The sequence below is a fragment of the Bactrocera latifrons genome, unplaced genomic scaffold, assembly GCF_001853355.1.
Source record: "Bactrocera latifrons isolate USDA-ARS-PBARC rearing strain unplaced genomic scaffold, ASM185335v1 scaffold_115, whole genome shotgun sequence".
Lineage (NCBI taxonomy): Eukaryota > Metazoa > Arthropoda > Insecta > Diptera > Tephritidae > Bactrocera > Bactrocera latifrons.
Genome location: NW_017534575.1, coordinates 352363 through 365937, shown reverse-complemented (window position 1 = coordinate 365937; position 13575 = coordinate 352363). Strand labels below are relative to the sequence as shown.

At 33.9% G+C, this 13575-nt stretch overlaps 6 protein-coding genes across 9 annotated transcripts in view; 2 read left to right on the top strand and 4 right to left on the bottom strand.

The window, feature by feature from the left end:
- LOC108976441 overlaps positions 1 to 703 on the bottom strand; it is an 89766-nt gene extending 89063 nt beyond the window's left edge. Inside the window, exon 1 of the mRNA XM_018945573.1 lies at positions 629 to 703. Within this exon, the coding sequence (XP_018801118.1) occupies positions 629 to 637 (9 nt within the window). The 5' untranslated portion in view covers positions 638 to 703. The remainder of the gene's footprint in view (positions 1 to 628) is intronic.
- On the bottom strand, positions 634 to 5472 carry LOC108976469 (activating signal cointegrator 1 complex subunit 2). 2 transcript variants are annotated; one of them, XM_018945599.1, is made up of 8 exons: positions 4949 to 5069; positions 4811 to 4894; positions 4600 to 4757; positions 3948 to 4544; positions 3725 to 3889; positions 3525 to 3665; positions 2411 to 3469; positions 634 to 716 (listed from the first exon to the last, which is right to left on the bottom strand). In XM_018945599.1, the coding sequence occupies exons 1-7, from the start codon at positions 4976 to 4978 to the stop codon at positions 2422 to 2424; spliced, it is 2223 nt and encodes a 740-aa protein (XP_018801144.1). In that variant the 5' UTR covers positions 4979 to 5069; the 3' UTR covers positions 634 to 716; positions 2411 to 2421. The 2 variants fall into 2 exon arrangements, with proteins under 2 accessions (XP_018801144.1, XP_018801136.1); XM_018945591.1 differs by lacking the exon at positions 634 to 716 and adding an exon at positions 5393 to 5472 and having other exon boundaries at positions 2290 to 3469; positions 4949 to 5260.
- Positions 5473 to 5496: 24 nt separating this feature from the next.
- On the top strand, positions 5497 to 8248 carry LOC108976491 (UDP-galactose translocator). 2 transcript variants are annotated; one of them, XM_018945622.1, is made up of 4 exons: positions 5497 to 5730; positions 6080 to 6215; positions 6282 to 6401; positions 6889 to 8248. In XM_018945622.1, exons 1-4 carry the CDS (start codon positions 5701 to 5703, stop codon positions 7818 to 7820), a joined length of 1218 nt encoding a protein of 405 aa, XP_018801167.1. In that variant the 5' UTR covers positions 5497 to 5700; the 3' UTR covers positions 7821 to 8248. The 2 variants fall into 2 exon arrangements, with proteins under 2 accessions (XP_018801167.1, XP_018801176.1); XM_018945631.1 differs by lacking the exon at positions 5497 to 5730 and adding an exon at positions 5909 to 6030.
- A 29-nt stretch (positions 8249 to 8277) lies between these two features.
- LOC108976483 lies at positions 8278 to 10492 on the bottom strand. The gene is made up of 3 exons (XM_018945611.1): positions 10088 to 10492; positions 9558 to 10016; positions 8278 to 9428 (listed from the first exon to the last, which is right to left on the bottom strand). Exons 1-3 carry the CDS (start codon positions 10184 to 10186, stop codon positions 8655 to 8657), a joined length of 1332 nt encoding a protein of 443 aa, XP_018801156.1. The 5' UTR covers positions 10187 to 10492; the 3' UTR covers positions 8278 to 8654.
- Positions 10493 to 10545: 53 nt separating this feature from the next.
- LOC108976429 (protein RFT1 homolog) lies at positions 10546 to 13077 on the bottom strand. 2 transcript variants are annotated; one of them, XM_018945528.1, is made up of 7 exons: positions 12906 to 13077; positions 12598 to 12812; positions 12096 to 12537; positions 11759 to 12022; positions 11299 to 11681; positions 11123 to 11243; positions 10546 to 11054 (listed from the first exon to the last, which is right to left on the bottom strand). In XM_018945528.1, exons 1-7 carry the CDS (start codon positions 12963 to 12965, stop codon positions 10923 to 10925), a joined length of 1617 nt encoding a protein of 538 aa, XP_018801073.1. In that variant the 5' UTR covers positions 12966 to 13077; the 3' UTR covers positions 10546 to 10922. The 2 variants fall into 2 exon arrangements, with proteins under 2 accessions (XP_018801073.1, XP_018801082.1); XM_018945537.1 differs by having other exon boundaries at positions 12598 to 12838; positions 12906 to 12989.
- A 103-nt stretch (positions 13078 to 13180) lies between these two features.
- LOC108976647 overlaps positions 13181 to 13575 on the top strand; it is a 1331-nt gene continuing 936 nt past the window's right edge. Inside the window, exon 1 of the mRNA XM_018945883.1 lies at positions 13181 to 13519. Coding sequence (XP_018801428.1) covers positions 13226 to 13519 — 294 coding nt within the window. The 5' untranslated portion in view covers positions 13181 to 13225. The remainder of the gene's footprint in view (positions 13520 to 13575) is intronic.

The window sequence follows — 13575 nt, the reverse complement described above, 5'->3', positions numbered from 1 at the left end:
CCGATGGTGCGGAAGGCATTTTCCACCCCCTCACCCGCAAAAACAAACAAAAAATTATCAAAGTGACAAGCTGAATCTAGATAGCTAGCCTGTTTTCAGATATCGATCTGAAATTTACACACTTCGTTTTCTTTCCAAGCAGCTGCTCATTTGTCGTAATCGCCCATATCAGATCACTGTAGCATATAGCTGTCATACGAACTGAACAAGAAAACTTTTTTATTTGACAAGATATCTCCACGAAAGTTTACAGGGATTATTTTTCAAGGCAGTGGTAAAGTCCAGTCAATTATTCAGATCGAATCACCATATCATACGAATATAGCTGGCACACAAACTTCATGATGAAAATGATGATCTTATTTGTGAAGGGTATTCTAGCTTCGGTGGAACCGAAGTTAACTGTTTTTTTCTTGTTCCTGCTCCTTAAGACTTACGAACCTACATAGGGTTAGATTGCCGAAATACAGGTTTATTAGACGGATAAAATCGGGTAGCGGGTCAGAATAGGAATATGATATGTCTCAGACCGTATATATTTTCAAATACTTGTCAGATTTTGATACACATTTACAAATCCAAATATTATGCTATATTCATTTACCGTAGAGAACTTTATAGCACTTACCTCCGACATTATCTGTACAGCTCTGATCTTGCATAAATAAACTTTCTGTTTTTTGGGACAGATGTCTAGCTTAAATCATTAATCGCATCTAGAATTAAAAAAAACAAGTTTAAAATTAGAGTATTTATATTATTGTCTTTTGCTCTATTGCAGAACTATAAGCCTATGCAGTCGTTAGATGGATTAGTTACATATGTTATTAATGTACTGCGGATATTAGATAATCTAAAAAGATAACGGATTTTTTAATAGGAATGCTATGAAGTAGACTGATAGGGACAGCAAATGACGTCATCTTTTCCCCATAAATGAAGAGAAATATTTAGGTTTGCCATTTCATCATGGAAAGATATACCATCCAACAACGAGTCGAAATTATTAGAATTTACTACCAAAATTCCTAGTCAGTGGCCTCAACTTTAAGCGTGCTATGTCCAATTTATGGTTGTCATAATCGTCCTGTCACATCAAAAATTTAGCGTCTGGTGTAAAAATTTTAATACACAGGCACAGTACAAAATTTTCCTGTGCCAGTAAGACAAAGAATATTGCTTCCGCCAGCGCATCAATGGAGGAAGACTCAAATCAGTCTCTCACACTTCGTTTTCCAGCGTTGGACATATATGTGACATCGTTGTGGCGAATTTTGCGAAAATATGTATCTTGGCCTACATCCTTACAAGATCAAATTGACGCAAGAGCTGACTCCGCTTGACCACCAAAACCGGCGTATGTTCGTGTATTGGGCTGAGCTAAATCGTCGAAAAATCATCTTCAGCGATGAGGCTCATTTCTGGCTGAATGGCTTCGCCAATAAGCAAAATGCGCGTTATTGGTCAGGCAGCTATCCACACCTACTCCATGAGCCACCATTACATCACGAAAAAATTACGGTTTGGTGCGGTTTATCGGCCGGCGGCTTCATTGGGCCGTACTTCTTCCGTGATCATGAAAACCGGCACGTTACTGTGAATGGGAATCGCTACCGCTTAATAATAACTGAATATTTTTCAACCCAATTGGATGATATGGACTTGGATAATGTGAGGTTCCAACAGGACGGCGCCACAAGCCACATAGCGAATGCCACAATCGATTTATTGAAAACCAAGTTTGGTGAACGTGTTATCTCACGAAATGGCCCAGTCAATTGGCCGCCTCGGTCGTATGATTTAATGCCGTTAGACTATTGAAATTTATACATGAAACCCAATTTATACATGGCCATGCAAAAGAAATCGTGTTACATTTATAAAGCGTCAAATGTACTATCATAGGAATAAGGAATTTCATTGATATCTCAAACCGTTATTATATTATAAAAAAAAAAAAAACTTTTGTAGCGCTCTTATTTAAATCCCGTTATTGAGTACTCAAAACTTCCATAACGGAGCGAAATAGCATTCAATAAAAATGAAAGTACTTTGTTGCTGCGTTTTAAACTCGCATCTTTTAGTTTCTTTAAAAAAAAAAATATGTTAGATGACAATTTTCTTTAATATGCCATAAATGGCACGTTATTACATTGGGTAAATTTCTTATTCAGAACAGAAATAAGCATAATTTTATATAATGGGAATTTTCGTTGGTTAAGTAAATATTTAAATGACGTAGTTGTTAGTGTGATTAGAGCAATAACTAAAACACAAAGACAGACAAAATTTCAATATTTTGAAAACTTTGTTATTTTTCATTTTTATTTCATAAAAAAATTTTCAATAATTTGGGTAAGTAATAATCAATTCAACACTACGTAAATCAACAAGAGTAGAGGACACGAACCTTAAACACGATTAGCCCATCATTCCTTTGTTACGTTTAAAGGCTGCACCCATTTTGCGATTATGGTTTGCACGCGAAGATTTATTTTTCTCTTTTTTATCGCGATTCCTCAAAGTGTCTTTATCTTGGCCTTGACCTTTTGGCGCGCCAACAACATCTCTCGCTTTACTGTTGTTATCGAAATTGCCACCATGATTGCGATTACCCCACTTAGCCTGTCGGCGAACTTCGTAACGAGCTCGAATATCCTCGGGATTTTCACAAAAATTCAATCGTTTATTGCGATCAGTTTGTGCATCTAAATTGGACTTATCTTCTACAGTTTCCTGATCATCCTCACTCTCTTCATCCGAAACATCTTCAACATTTGCCAGACCAGCTTTAAGCTGTTTCGATTTAACTAGACGTGTTTCACTTTCTAGTAATGCTTCATAGCTGTCATCATATTCGTCGTTGTATTCGTCATTGCTACTTTCACCTTCACTTACTAGTGTATACGCTTGATAGCGTGATTTTAATTCAGCTAAATCACTTTTGTCATCTAACATTTGAGCAGCATCTCTTGGTGCGTTTGGCATGCCCTTACCTTGTTTAATAATATATTTAGGGTTATCTTGCGTCATGACATCATATGCATCGCCATCATAAACGTTAAAGTGTTTAACACCAGTCTGTTGATAAGTCTTATCTTGTGGATCCGGTGGTATATATACCTCGGTTTGGTCTGCATTCACTAGATCAGGTGGTAGATTGTTTTCAAGTATAGCAGCAATAGCCTCTTCGCTATTGTTATAACGCGAAAGTATACGCCGAACAAACCCCGTGCCTAAATGAGGCAGAACATCCAATACTGACGTTACTTCTAAATCAATATCACGTTCTTGAACTACTGCTGTGGACGATGTTATATTCGTATCTTTATTTGTTGTTTCGTTATTTTTATTATTTAATTTCGAAGAATTTTTAGTTTTTTTATTCGGTTTTGTGTTGTTCTTGTCCATAGTCGATTTTGATTCTGTTTGATATCCTTGCAAAATAAAAGATGACTTAAATCCATCCCTTTAAAGAACCTTTGAATTATTATCTAAACAATATGTTTATATACTAAACTTACAAGTTTTTGCAGGTTTGTTTAAGTATATCAACATCTAGTTCAACAGGGTATAAGCGGCCATAATCATTAACGAAAGTTTGCTCTGAAAGACATTCAGTCAGTAATCCTATAAGTTGTTCAGCTTTCGGCATACTATCCGCTCTAAAAAAATATGCTTTACTATACACTAATTAATATGAAAAGTTGCAAAGGGGTCTTACGGGTTTGCCATGGCCGCTTCAACAAAGCTGTAAGCTATACTTCGAAACGCCTTTAAATATTCTAAACGTGCCATATTAAGCCAGCCCAAACTTGTAGCTGCCTCATTAATGAGGAATATGTTTTTGTACAAAAAAGGTATTGTATTATCATAGAACTGCGCAATACTAAAAATAGAAACAAAAGTTTATTAATAAATGCATTTATATGAAATAAATATTGCACCTTTGTCCCAATTTAATTTCAGCGCACAAGGCCTGCACTTCCGGGCAAACTGCTAATAGAACACTTAGTGAATACGCACAATCTAAGGCGTATAAAGCAACATCATCATACGGGGTTTCAGCATTCTCATCTAAATCACCTCCACCAGCACCTTCAAAACCCTCATTTTCTGCTTGAGTTTGTATACTTCGAAATGCAGTGCGGAAAAATGACAGTGCTGCTAAGATATCCTGCTTATAGTTTGGCTCAATTCGTAAAAGTGAATCGAAAATTCGACGTAAAATTGCTGTGTTTTGTGGATCTGCATCTCCGACAGCCATAAGTAAATCGAATAACATTGGCACTGATATTAAGTAGTTTTTATAAATCAATTCACGCTGATGCTCAACACTTAACCAAGCTTCATCCGATTCACGATTAGTAATAAGCCGGCAAACGATACGCAGCACAAGTTCTAGTATTTGTTCGTAAATTTCAATAATATTTTGTTGTTGAACAATTTGTGACCAAACATTCAAATAAAATGGTGTCGACCGCTGCAAAAAGGAAACGACCGCCGCTAGCGCAGTCTTTTGAAACACCATATATGACCAAAATCTAAAAAAACCAAACCAATTAGTTTTTAAATCTCACAGGCTAACTTTACACTTACTCATGATGGCGACAGTTTAGCAAGAAGTTCATGTCTTTGTAAAAGCAATTTGAATTGTATTGCCACTCCTCCAATTCTACACCACTTTTCACACGGCCATACTGAGTCAAAAGACTTATATATGTCGCAAAATTTCCACGAGGAGCCCAATGTTTATGCTAGAATTTATATATTATTATTACTTCAATTAATATATAAAGTAAAGTTTTACCAAAGCAGGCATGGAACATGGTGTTAAACCATCGTCTGCTGGTATTCGAAACACTAATTGATTTAGTGATTTTTTCTCCAGATTCTAAAAAAAAGTATATTTAATTTACACCAAATAATAAATATTTGTATTATTTACCGATAATTCCCCATTGATAGTGATACTCATTTTATATAGAAGAAAGAAACGTAAATATGTGAAATAAAGCTTAGCTTTATAAAAATTAACAATTGCGAAATTTGTGTAACAGCTGTTGTCAGTGATGGTATTGCCACACTTCAATTCATTTTTTTTTTATGACAGTGTACATTAGCAGTAAATGTGTTTATATATTTTTTATGCATTATGCATTAAATTAACAAATATTTCACTTCGTTGCTATATGCTGCAAATGTATAACATTTTTTCGCTTTACCAGTCTGTCCGTTCCTTTTTCTTTTCGAATTTAACCTTAAATTCGAAAAAAATAGGATGTAAGATGAATGTATGTAAATATGAGGAAGATAATGAACTTCAAAGTGAGCAAACCCATAAAGAAGTAAACAAAACAATAGTAGCAAGGTGTAAAATATACATACTTACGTCTTAAAATATACCTTTGATAAGCACACATATGGAGATAAATGCGCTGATAAATATTCATTCAATGTTACGGCGAGAGTAGTTCGTCAGTCAATTTTAATGTTCGAGCGCAACACTTGAATAAATATTATTTGCTGGGCTGACACATGATTAATATTTAACTAAGAGGAAAATAATGTTCAGTTTCACTTAAAGCACATAATTGGGCAGTAAAAATTTGTCACACGAGTGAACATTAAAATAAATAATTGAAAAGTGAAATTATAATCTTAAATTAAAAGGCGACTGTAGGCACTTTACTCTTCCAAATGACGCAAATGGGAAAAACTATGGAAGATGTGAGTATATATACATACATATGTATAATATGAAAAGTTCGCTTAATCAGTAGTTTGCGCGTAAAAATGTAACGTCGTTATAAGACGATTGTCAGAGAAACATATCGTGCTTTTTTGTTTACCTCTGAATTTGCATCTATTGCCGAGCAATGTGCACCATTTTTCACTTCCCTTTTTGTTTGTTTTCCCGTTTTGTGCGAGTTGCTTTTGCTGTTTCGCTTCTTATTGGGAATTTTCTGTTTACGTGTCGGATTGGATAAAATGCTGAATGTGATATCTTAAATAAAAGAGCGTCACAAAGTATTGTTGAATTAAATTAAGCAACTAAATAGGTAATAATAATTTACAGGTGTTTGGACGTGGTCAAGTCAGAATACACGACTTTGGTGGAAGTGTCCAGAAAAGCTCATCGGTTATAGTTACAATCCCTGCCCATACTTCAATGTCCACAACTTCTATACCAACAACCGCCATGAATATACACGGTTAGTATGACACAATAAATATCCCTGTTATTCTTCATATAAAAAAAATATACCTATAATTTTTAGTAAATGCCAACACTTTGAAGTACATCAGTTTAATAACGCTAACATTGCAAAATGCAATACTTGGACTTAGTATGCGATATGCACGTACCCGACCGGGAGATATTTTCATCAGTTCTACAGGTGAGTAACTTTATTCAATAAAAAAATACTGTTAATCAAAATCGGAAGTTTTTGCACAATTATCTTTCGTACCTCTGAAATATAAACATACATAGCTACTAACCTACCTGCAAATATATATTTGCATGTATACATACATATATGATTGGACTTATTTAAATTTATAATATAAGCAAACACTTCCCTTGTTAGATAAGAAATGTTTCCGGATTTCTAATCAGAAAGTGAAGGTGGAGATAAAAACACAATCATAGCATATACCCAATTTAAGCACTTTTTCCATATTACAAATGCTGTACTTAAATAGGTATATCTATTTATAACTGTAATAGTCAAATATAAAACACTAGTGGTAAATATTATGGTTTATAATAAAGGCTATAAATGGAAATTTTAACAACTAATAGTAAATATTTATCCTTGCTTTTGACTGTTTGACAATTGTACATTTAATACCGTATTATTGTATTCAATTTTTATTTTTTAGCTGTGCTTATGTCTGAGATAGTTAAACTAGTCACCTGTTTGGTTTTGGTATTCAATGAAGAGGGTAAAGACGCACAGAAATTTGTACGTACTCTTCACAAAACTATTATTGCGAATCCTGTGGATACACTCAAAGTGTGCGTTCCTTCACTAGTTTATATTGTGCAAAATAATTTACTATATGTGTCCGCTTCACATTTGGATGCAGCCACTTATCAAGTGACCTATCAATTGAAAATACTGACAACCGCTATGTTTGCTGTATTCATACTACGACGCCGCCTTATTAATACACAGTGGGGTGCATTATTGTTGCTTATTTCCGGCGTTGTAATGGTGCAATTAGCGCAAACTGCAGACGATAGTGCAGGAAGTGGTCCATCAACAGGACCGGAGCAAAATCGTATGCTCGGATTGTGGGCAGCACTAGGAGCCTGTTTTCTGTCTGGTTTCGCTGGGATATATTTTGAAAAAATCCTTAAAGGCGCCGATATATCCGTATGGATGCGTAACGTACAACTTAGTTTGCTCAGTATACCATTTGGTATGCTGACTTGCTTCATTAACGATGGACGTCAAATCGCAAGCGCCGGTTTCTTCCATGGTTATGACTTGTTCATTTGGTATTTGATACTTCTACAGGCGGGCGGAGGACTTATAGTAGCAGTCGTGGTAAAATATGCTGACAACATATTAAAAGGATTTGCTACCTCCTTAGCTATAGTCGTTTCATGTGTAGCATCTATTTATTTATTCGACTTCAATTTGACTATACGTTTTGCAATTGGTGCGGGATTAGTTATTGCTTCCATATTTTTGTATGGATACGATCCCAAGAAATCAACTGGGAACGCAAAGCAGACAACAATGAACGCAGCACAAAAGAATCCAGCGCAACTCGAAGATGAGGAACAACTCCTGCCTAGAGTTTAAAACACTCGACGTTTTAAACTAAAATCAATTTAGCAATTGATTTACAGTATTCGAAATGTAATTACTATAAATGTTTTAATTTTAATTAAACGATTTAACGTCAGTTATGCAACTTAAATCATTTACAAAGGAAACCGACTGCGAACTTAAAAATGATTTTAGTTAGTTATTTAATATTAAACGCAATTTACTTAATCTCCCAAAAACTATTTAGTTGTAAGCATATACATTTATGCCCATATAAATATTAAAATATTTATTTAAACGCCCAAAAGAGTTTTCATTATGTAGTAATTATTATTTTTTATCTGTAAATAAGTATGATATTAAAATTGCAAAACGTTTGTTACTTGAAAGAGTTAAAATAGAATGGGTTCTGATATTTTATATTATTTGCCAATAAATTACTCTGTATGCTATGAACTTTATATAGTGAATTATTGGAATATTCATTAAATTAACTAACTGAAAACTGTTAAAAGAACAGTAATTTTTATTCGATATTGAAAAATATTACAAATTCATATTTTGCTACCAATATATGTATACTGTAATGGGTCAGTACATGGTGCGATCTTATATATGTAAATACACATCTTTACACTGCGTATTGTGAGCACGTATGTATATAATTCTTAACAGTGCGTAAACGCTTCACATGAATAAATATTGCTAAGGAAATATTCAAAATTGGTAAACAATAAAAAAAAAATTTAAATTAAAAAAAACTAAACAAGTTCTTCAAGTTGGAAGCGGAACCGAATTCAAATAAACTAATATATAATATGATGGTAAAATATGTGTTTGTAACGTTCACTGGTACTAGAGTTAGCTTTAAAGTCCACAATTCCAACCAAGTGTTGGATCATTTAACTGTGTCTGTATTTTTAATATTAAACTGTAAATACGCAGTGAAGGGCCCAATTTAATTGGCAACTTTTTAATAACATCACTGCGCTTAAGCAACAATAGAGAAGTTCCATCGATTTCATGTTCCTTAAAAACGTGAGCCTCGTTAGGAAAGTACTTGGCAAAATAGGTAGCGACTTGATCAGAATTCCAATCTTTTACATCGGGCACATCTATTGGTTCATAAGGGCTATATCGTATAACCGGTGTATTGCTATTTACTGTCTCATCGTGATTTGTTTTTGGTCTCTTTGATACGGCTGCATCGCCAATCTTTACATCGCCACTTAAACTGGTTGTGTTGCTACTGGTCGTGCTACTGCTACTTGTAGTACTACTACCCCCGCTTTCTAGACAACTACCATCGCTTTCTATACCACCCTTGCCTTGCTTTTGTGCATTGTCGTTACCTACTTGCATATTCTGTGTTAACTGTTTGCTAGCAGCACTTTTCGCTTCGGCTGCAGCTTCTGCAATGTTTATGTTTTGCTGTAGAAATTGGGTTCGATTTAAGCGATGTGAATCATCACCAATGATTTCCCGAATTGTTTTCACTGGCAAAGCAGAACCTCCATTGTTTATACATGGTTGGCATTTGTTGCATTTCCATCGAAAAGTCTGTTGGTATTTAAACACATTGGGTATGTGACAGGTCAGATGATATGATTTAACGCATTTAGAACACGTCACCATCGGTTGCTAAAAATAAAGAGAAAAAATATTTAATTTGAACATTTATTCGAAGGAAATTAACTATAACTACAAGCAAAAATAAAAAAAAAGTATGTAATATATTTTTAAACTAAGAGTTTCGATGCAAACACTTACGTTAATTTTTGGTTCGCAGTCATTAAAAGCGTCACATACGTCGCATGTACGACAATTTTCGCACTTGTAGTTCTGGCGTAAAATGTCAATATCTTCAAAATCTACCTGTAGGCATAATTTATGTACTCTTCGTTCACATTCCAAACAAGATATCAATTTATTCCTGGCGTGAGTACCGCGCTTAGCTTCGCGTTTTTGACAAACATCACATACAATTTCTGTGGAGGCGATTTCACCAACAGAACTTGATGAACCAGTCGGAGTTACTGAGGACTGCGAAAGACGTTTATTTTGCTGTGTATCTTGATTTTGTAAAATTGGTGTGTCCCGTTTCCGATCAATAAGTATAGATATTCCCGTGGCTGTATGTCCTGTACCGCCTGAATGTGTCGGTGCAATATTAACACGTTGTGAACGTGGCAAGTAATTGTCAGAAGGATCAAAGACGGCTTTGGGTTTCTGAATGAAACAACACATTAAATTTGCACATATATGCTATGTATTTTTGTTTATAAATAAACAATACTCACTTTTATACGTCCTGTTGTACGCACAGCCATATTTTCGGAACTCGCAATATTGGTAGCATCATCCTGCTGAGCAATTCGTAAGCGAGCAACTTTTTTCATTTTCTATAAACTCAAACCTGTTGGAAAAATAGTATATTTCAAACCTGTTCAATTCCAGAATTTATTGAACGAATATAAAGTGCAAAAAATATGCAACTATTTATGATTATTAACTAAAAAATAATAATTTTCATTAAAATCTCTTCAGGATTACTATATTTTTTTTTCTTAGTGAAGTGTAAACTTTAAACAATGAAAACGATATACACATATAATCGCAATTGCTACTAGGCTTCGATATGTTTCTTCTTCTTCTTCTGCATAGTCGTTCAAAATATTAATATTACAAAAATATAATAGGTGCTTACAAATTACATATATACAATAATATAAGTTATAATAATATATATACATAAATATGAACTGTCAGTTAAATATATATAAACATTTATTTATCTTCCAACACTTTAGTCATTATGTGATATGATTTCGTAATTTACTGATAACAAACTCGTTTTTAATTTGCTACAATAAAAAATGGTAAAGTGATAAATTTTCCTTTCATTTTACTAATCTCGAAGGTTTCAGGATCCCGAAACTCACTATTCTCGCACCTTTTACCTTTAAATTACTTATTACATTTAGATACTTTGAATTCTCATTAAAATATTTCATACGAGTATCCATTTCTTCTGCATTTAAAGTGACTGGAATCCATAATTCCGTTCCTTTCTATTTTAATAATTTATTTATAGATATATTGTGCTAACTTGATAAGTGCAAACTATGCGCTCTTTTAATCATTTTTAATTCGTTGCCCATATCGCCACCCTAATTTAACCAGCTCACGATTTTCCATAGTCCAAACGAGCAAACAACAAAAAACACTTAAAAATCCATACAATAGATGTACCAAAATTGATGATGACTAAAAAGTTATAGCAATATTAATGAATAAATGATTCAGTAAATGTATGTGCTTTTCCATGAACTCACCGATACGTATTTACAAAACACCCCAGATATTAGAAGCGTGAAGATAAACCATTTACCAGGCAACAAGCCCTTCAGCGGCATTAAATCTGTCGGCTGATATTGTCGATATATAAAGTGGGTGCTAAAATGATATGAAAATTAATTATTTCCAAATAAACTTATTTTCTCATGCAAACCTGTAGCATATTCTACAAAACATGTTTACGCAATTGGCGAATATAAATCCAACCGGACCTAAGAAGCTTGTCAAAATGTAAGAGAGTATTAGAAAACTAACGGAGAATATAGCCATTAAGTAATTATATTTGTCGATATCTCTGCTTGTATTCGTTGCAAACATATAACCCTCTGTTATGCCGTTTATAGCTAAGAAATATATAGCTAAACAATGCCACTGTAACAATTTTTCTGGAAGTCCGCCGGCAACAAAATCAGCACCGCCATAGAGTAGAAGTAATGTATGAGAATAGCTTTGACCAAATGTTAAGGCTAATAATCCAATTGATGTAAGTGCTAACGATAAATTATGTAAAACATTTGCTGCTTGCACAACGCTTTCCTGCAAAAGGATTAAGAAAAAGTAAAATCTTGCCCAAAAACTTGAAAAAAAAATTATATACATATGTATAATCTTACCCGTTTTTGTTTATACAAATCGACATCACGAGCAATAGTTTGGGTAAAGAAAAAATAACTGCTTTCTTCAATAGGCCTAAAAATAAAGCGTGCCGCCAAGCTTCCCAAATTATTTACCACATCATATGTAGCTTGTTCACTAAAATTAAGTACTGGACTTACAGACATAACATATTTTTCACCTTCAGTTAAGATTTGCTTTAGTACGCCCTGCTTAACAAAGCTTAAGGTAAGAATCTGCAATTCTGAGTTGAAGAATTTATCCTAGGACAATTTTAATAATATATATTTCTATATAAAAATGTGTTAACGATTAATAATATGTCATCAAACTTACTTCATTTTTCATCACTCCAGGGAAAAACTCGCTTAATTTTGTAAAAGGAAAATCTTTCATATCATGTTGTCCTTTATGTTGATTAAGTCGTCGAATATAGAAATAAAAAAAACCGTAGTTTCCAAATATTATTGTTGCAGTGCTCATTAGCTGAGCTATAGCAAAAGCATTAATTGCGACGCTTTTGTCGTTTATCACAATCCAGAGAAAAACAGCTGAACGTACCAATATATGTAGAGTATTCAAGACAATTCGTACTCGTACAAAACAAAACACTTGTGTCACAAAACTAGGAGCTTCGGCACATAATTCAACAATGCATGACAAAGCCATTGCATAGCAACCAAATTGGTATTGCATTTTGTATTGCTCCTCAACGGGTGACAACAGATGCAACCAAGTGTATACGCAAGGAATGGATATAACTATACATGTCGGGGCCCTAAGAATAATTGTTTTAACTATTACAATTTCATTATTAAATATTAGAAAATGAACTCACGTGAGCCACATTTGATTTATTAACTGTGCCCATGAGCATTTGTTACGTTGCTGAGTAGTGGCACTAAGTCCTGCTCGGTTAAAAGCTTCTCTGGATAAAAACAGTAAAGTACTTTCCAACAGAAGTAAACGTACGTTCATAATGCCCAACACATCACGTCCAACATTCCGTACAATGAAAGCATTTATAGCAAAAGTAAGAATGCGACATAGAACCTTCGGACGGTCAAAATCAGAAAAGGCTTATCAGCCGTTATTGACACCAATTATTTGATTATAGCTGGTTTAAATATAGATAAACTAACATACCTGGAAAATAATACTGAAAGCCCCACTAAGTATGCTGCTATGAAGCACATTACGTTCCATTTTCTTTCAATTGTCTAACTTAATTTATTATAATATGATAAATATTTCATTATATTGGACACCGGGAATAGGAATAACAATTTCTGGACGCATAAACAAGTTTCAGTGCAAAAACACGTCAATGCTTTGAACAGCTGATCTTAGTAAAGTATTCACAATATATCGGTATGGAAATTGAAGCGAAGAAGAAGATTCTCGGTTTGTTTATGTTTATTTAGTTTTGAGGTGTCAATTAAAAATCAGCTTTAAATAATATAAAAATGGTTTATTGTTCAGTACCGGGTTGTGAAAAATTCAACAAAAGTCAAAATAAACGATTTGTATTCAGCTTTCCAAAAAAAAAGGAATTGGTGCAAAAATGGCTTGAGGCGATACCCAGTTTAGCGCGTCCTGTTAAAAGCTCTTGGCGAGTATGCCAATACCATTTTAAACCAGAGGATATTTTAAAGTCTTTCAGCCACACCATTGGTGGAGAAGTGTTTTTAATTGAGAGAGAGAGACCAAGGCTGAAACCAAATGTGGTGCCAACAAGAAACCTCCAATTAAACAAATTTGTTAGTACAAATAAAAATTTTCATGCCGTAAACTAATTTTAATTGATTATAAATAT

Bases quoted from the DNA above. Each gene is read 5' to 3' on its own strand.
- LOC108976491 (XM_018945622.1), top strand. From the start codon at position 5,701: ATGACGCAAATGGGAAAAACTATGGAAGAT. The intron at 6,216-6,281 runs GTTAGTATGACA...TATAATTTTTAG, and splicing joins AACCGCCATGAATATACACG to TAAATGCCAACACTTTGAAG. The intron at 6,402-6,888 runs GTGAGTAACTTT...TTTATTTTTTAG, and splicing joins TATTTTCATCAGTTCTACAG to CTGTGCTTATGTCTGAGATA.
- LOC108976469 (XM_018945591.1), bottom strand. From the start codon at position 4,978: ATGAGTATCACTATCAATGGGGAATTATCG. The intron at 4,758-4,810 runs GTAAAACTTTAC...TATAAATTCTAG, and splicing joins CATGTTCCATGCCTGCTTTG to CATAAACATTGGGCTCCTCG. The intron at 3,666-3,724 runs GTAAGACCCCTT...ATATTTTTTTAG, and splicing joins GAAGCGGCCATGGCAAACCC to AGCGGATAGTATGCCGAAAG.
- LOC108976483 (XM_018945611.1), bottom strand. From the start codon at position 10,186: ATGAAAAAAGTTGCTCGCTTACGAATTGCTCAGCAGGATGATGCTACC. The intron at 10,017-10,087 runs GTGAGTATTGTT...TGTTTCATTCAG, and splicing joins GTACAACAGGACGTATAAAA to AAACCCAAAGCCGTCTTTGA. The intron at 9,429-9,557 runs GTAAGTGTTTGC...CTTTATTTTTAG, and splicing joins ACTGCGAACCAAAAATTAAC to CAACCGATGGTGACGTGTTC.
- LOC108976429 (XM_018945528.1), bottom strand. From the start codon at position 12,965: ATGGAACGTAATGTGCTTCATAGCAGCATACTTAGTGGGGCTTTCAGT. The intron at 12,813-12,905 runs GTATGTTAGTTT...GACCGTCCGAAG, and splicing joins CTTTCAGTATTATTTTCCAG to GTTCTATGTCGCATTCTTAC. The intron at 12,538-12,597 runs GTGAGTTCATTT...AATTATTCTTAG, and splicing joins ATAAATCAAATGTGGCTCAC to GGCCCCGACATGTATAGTTA.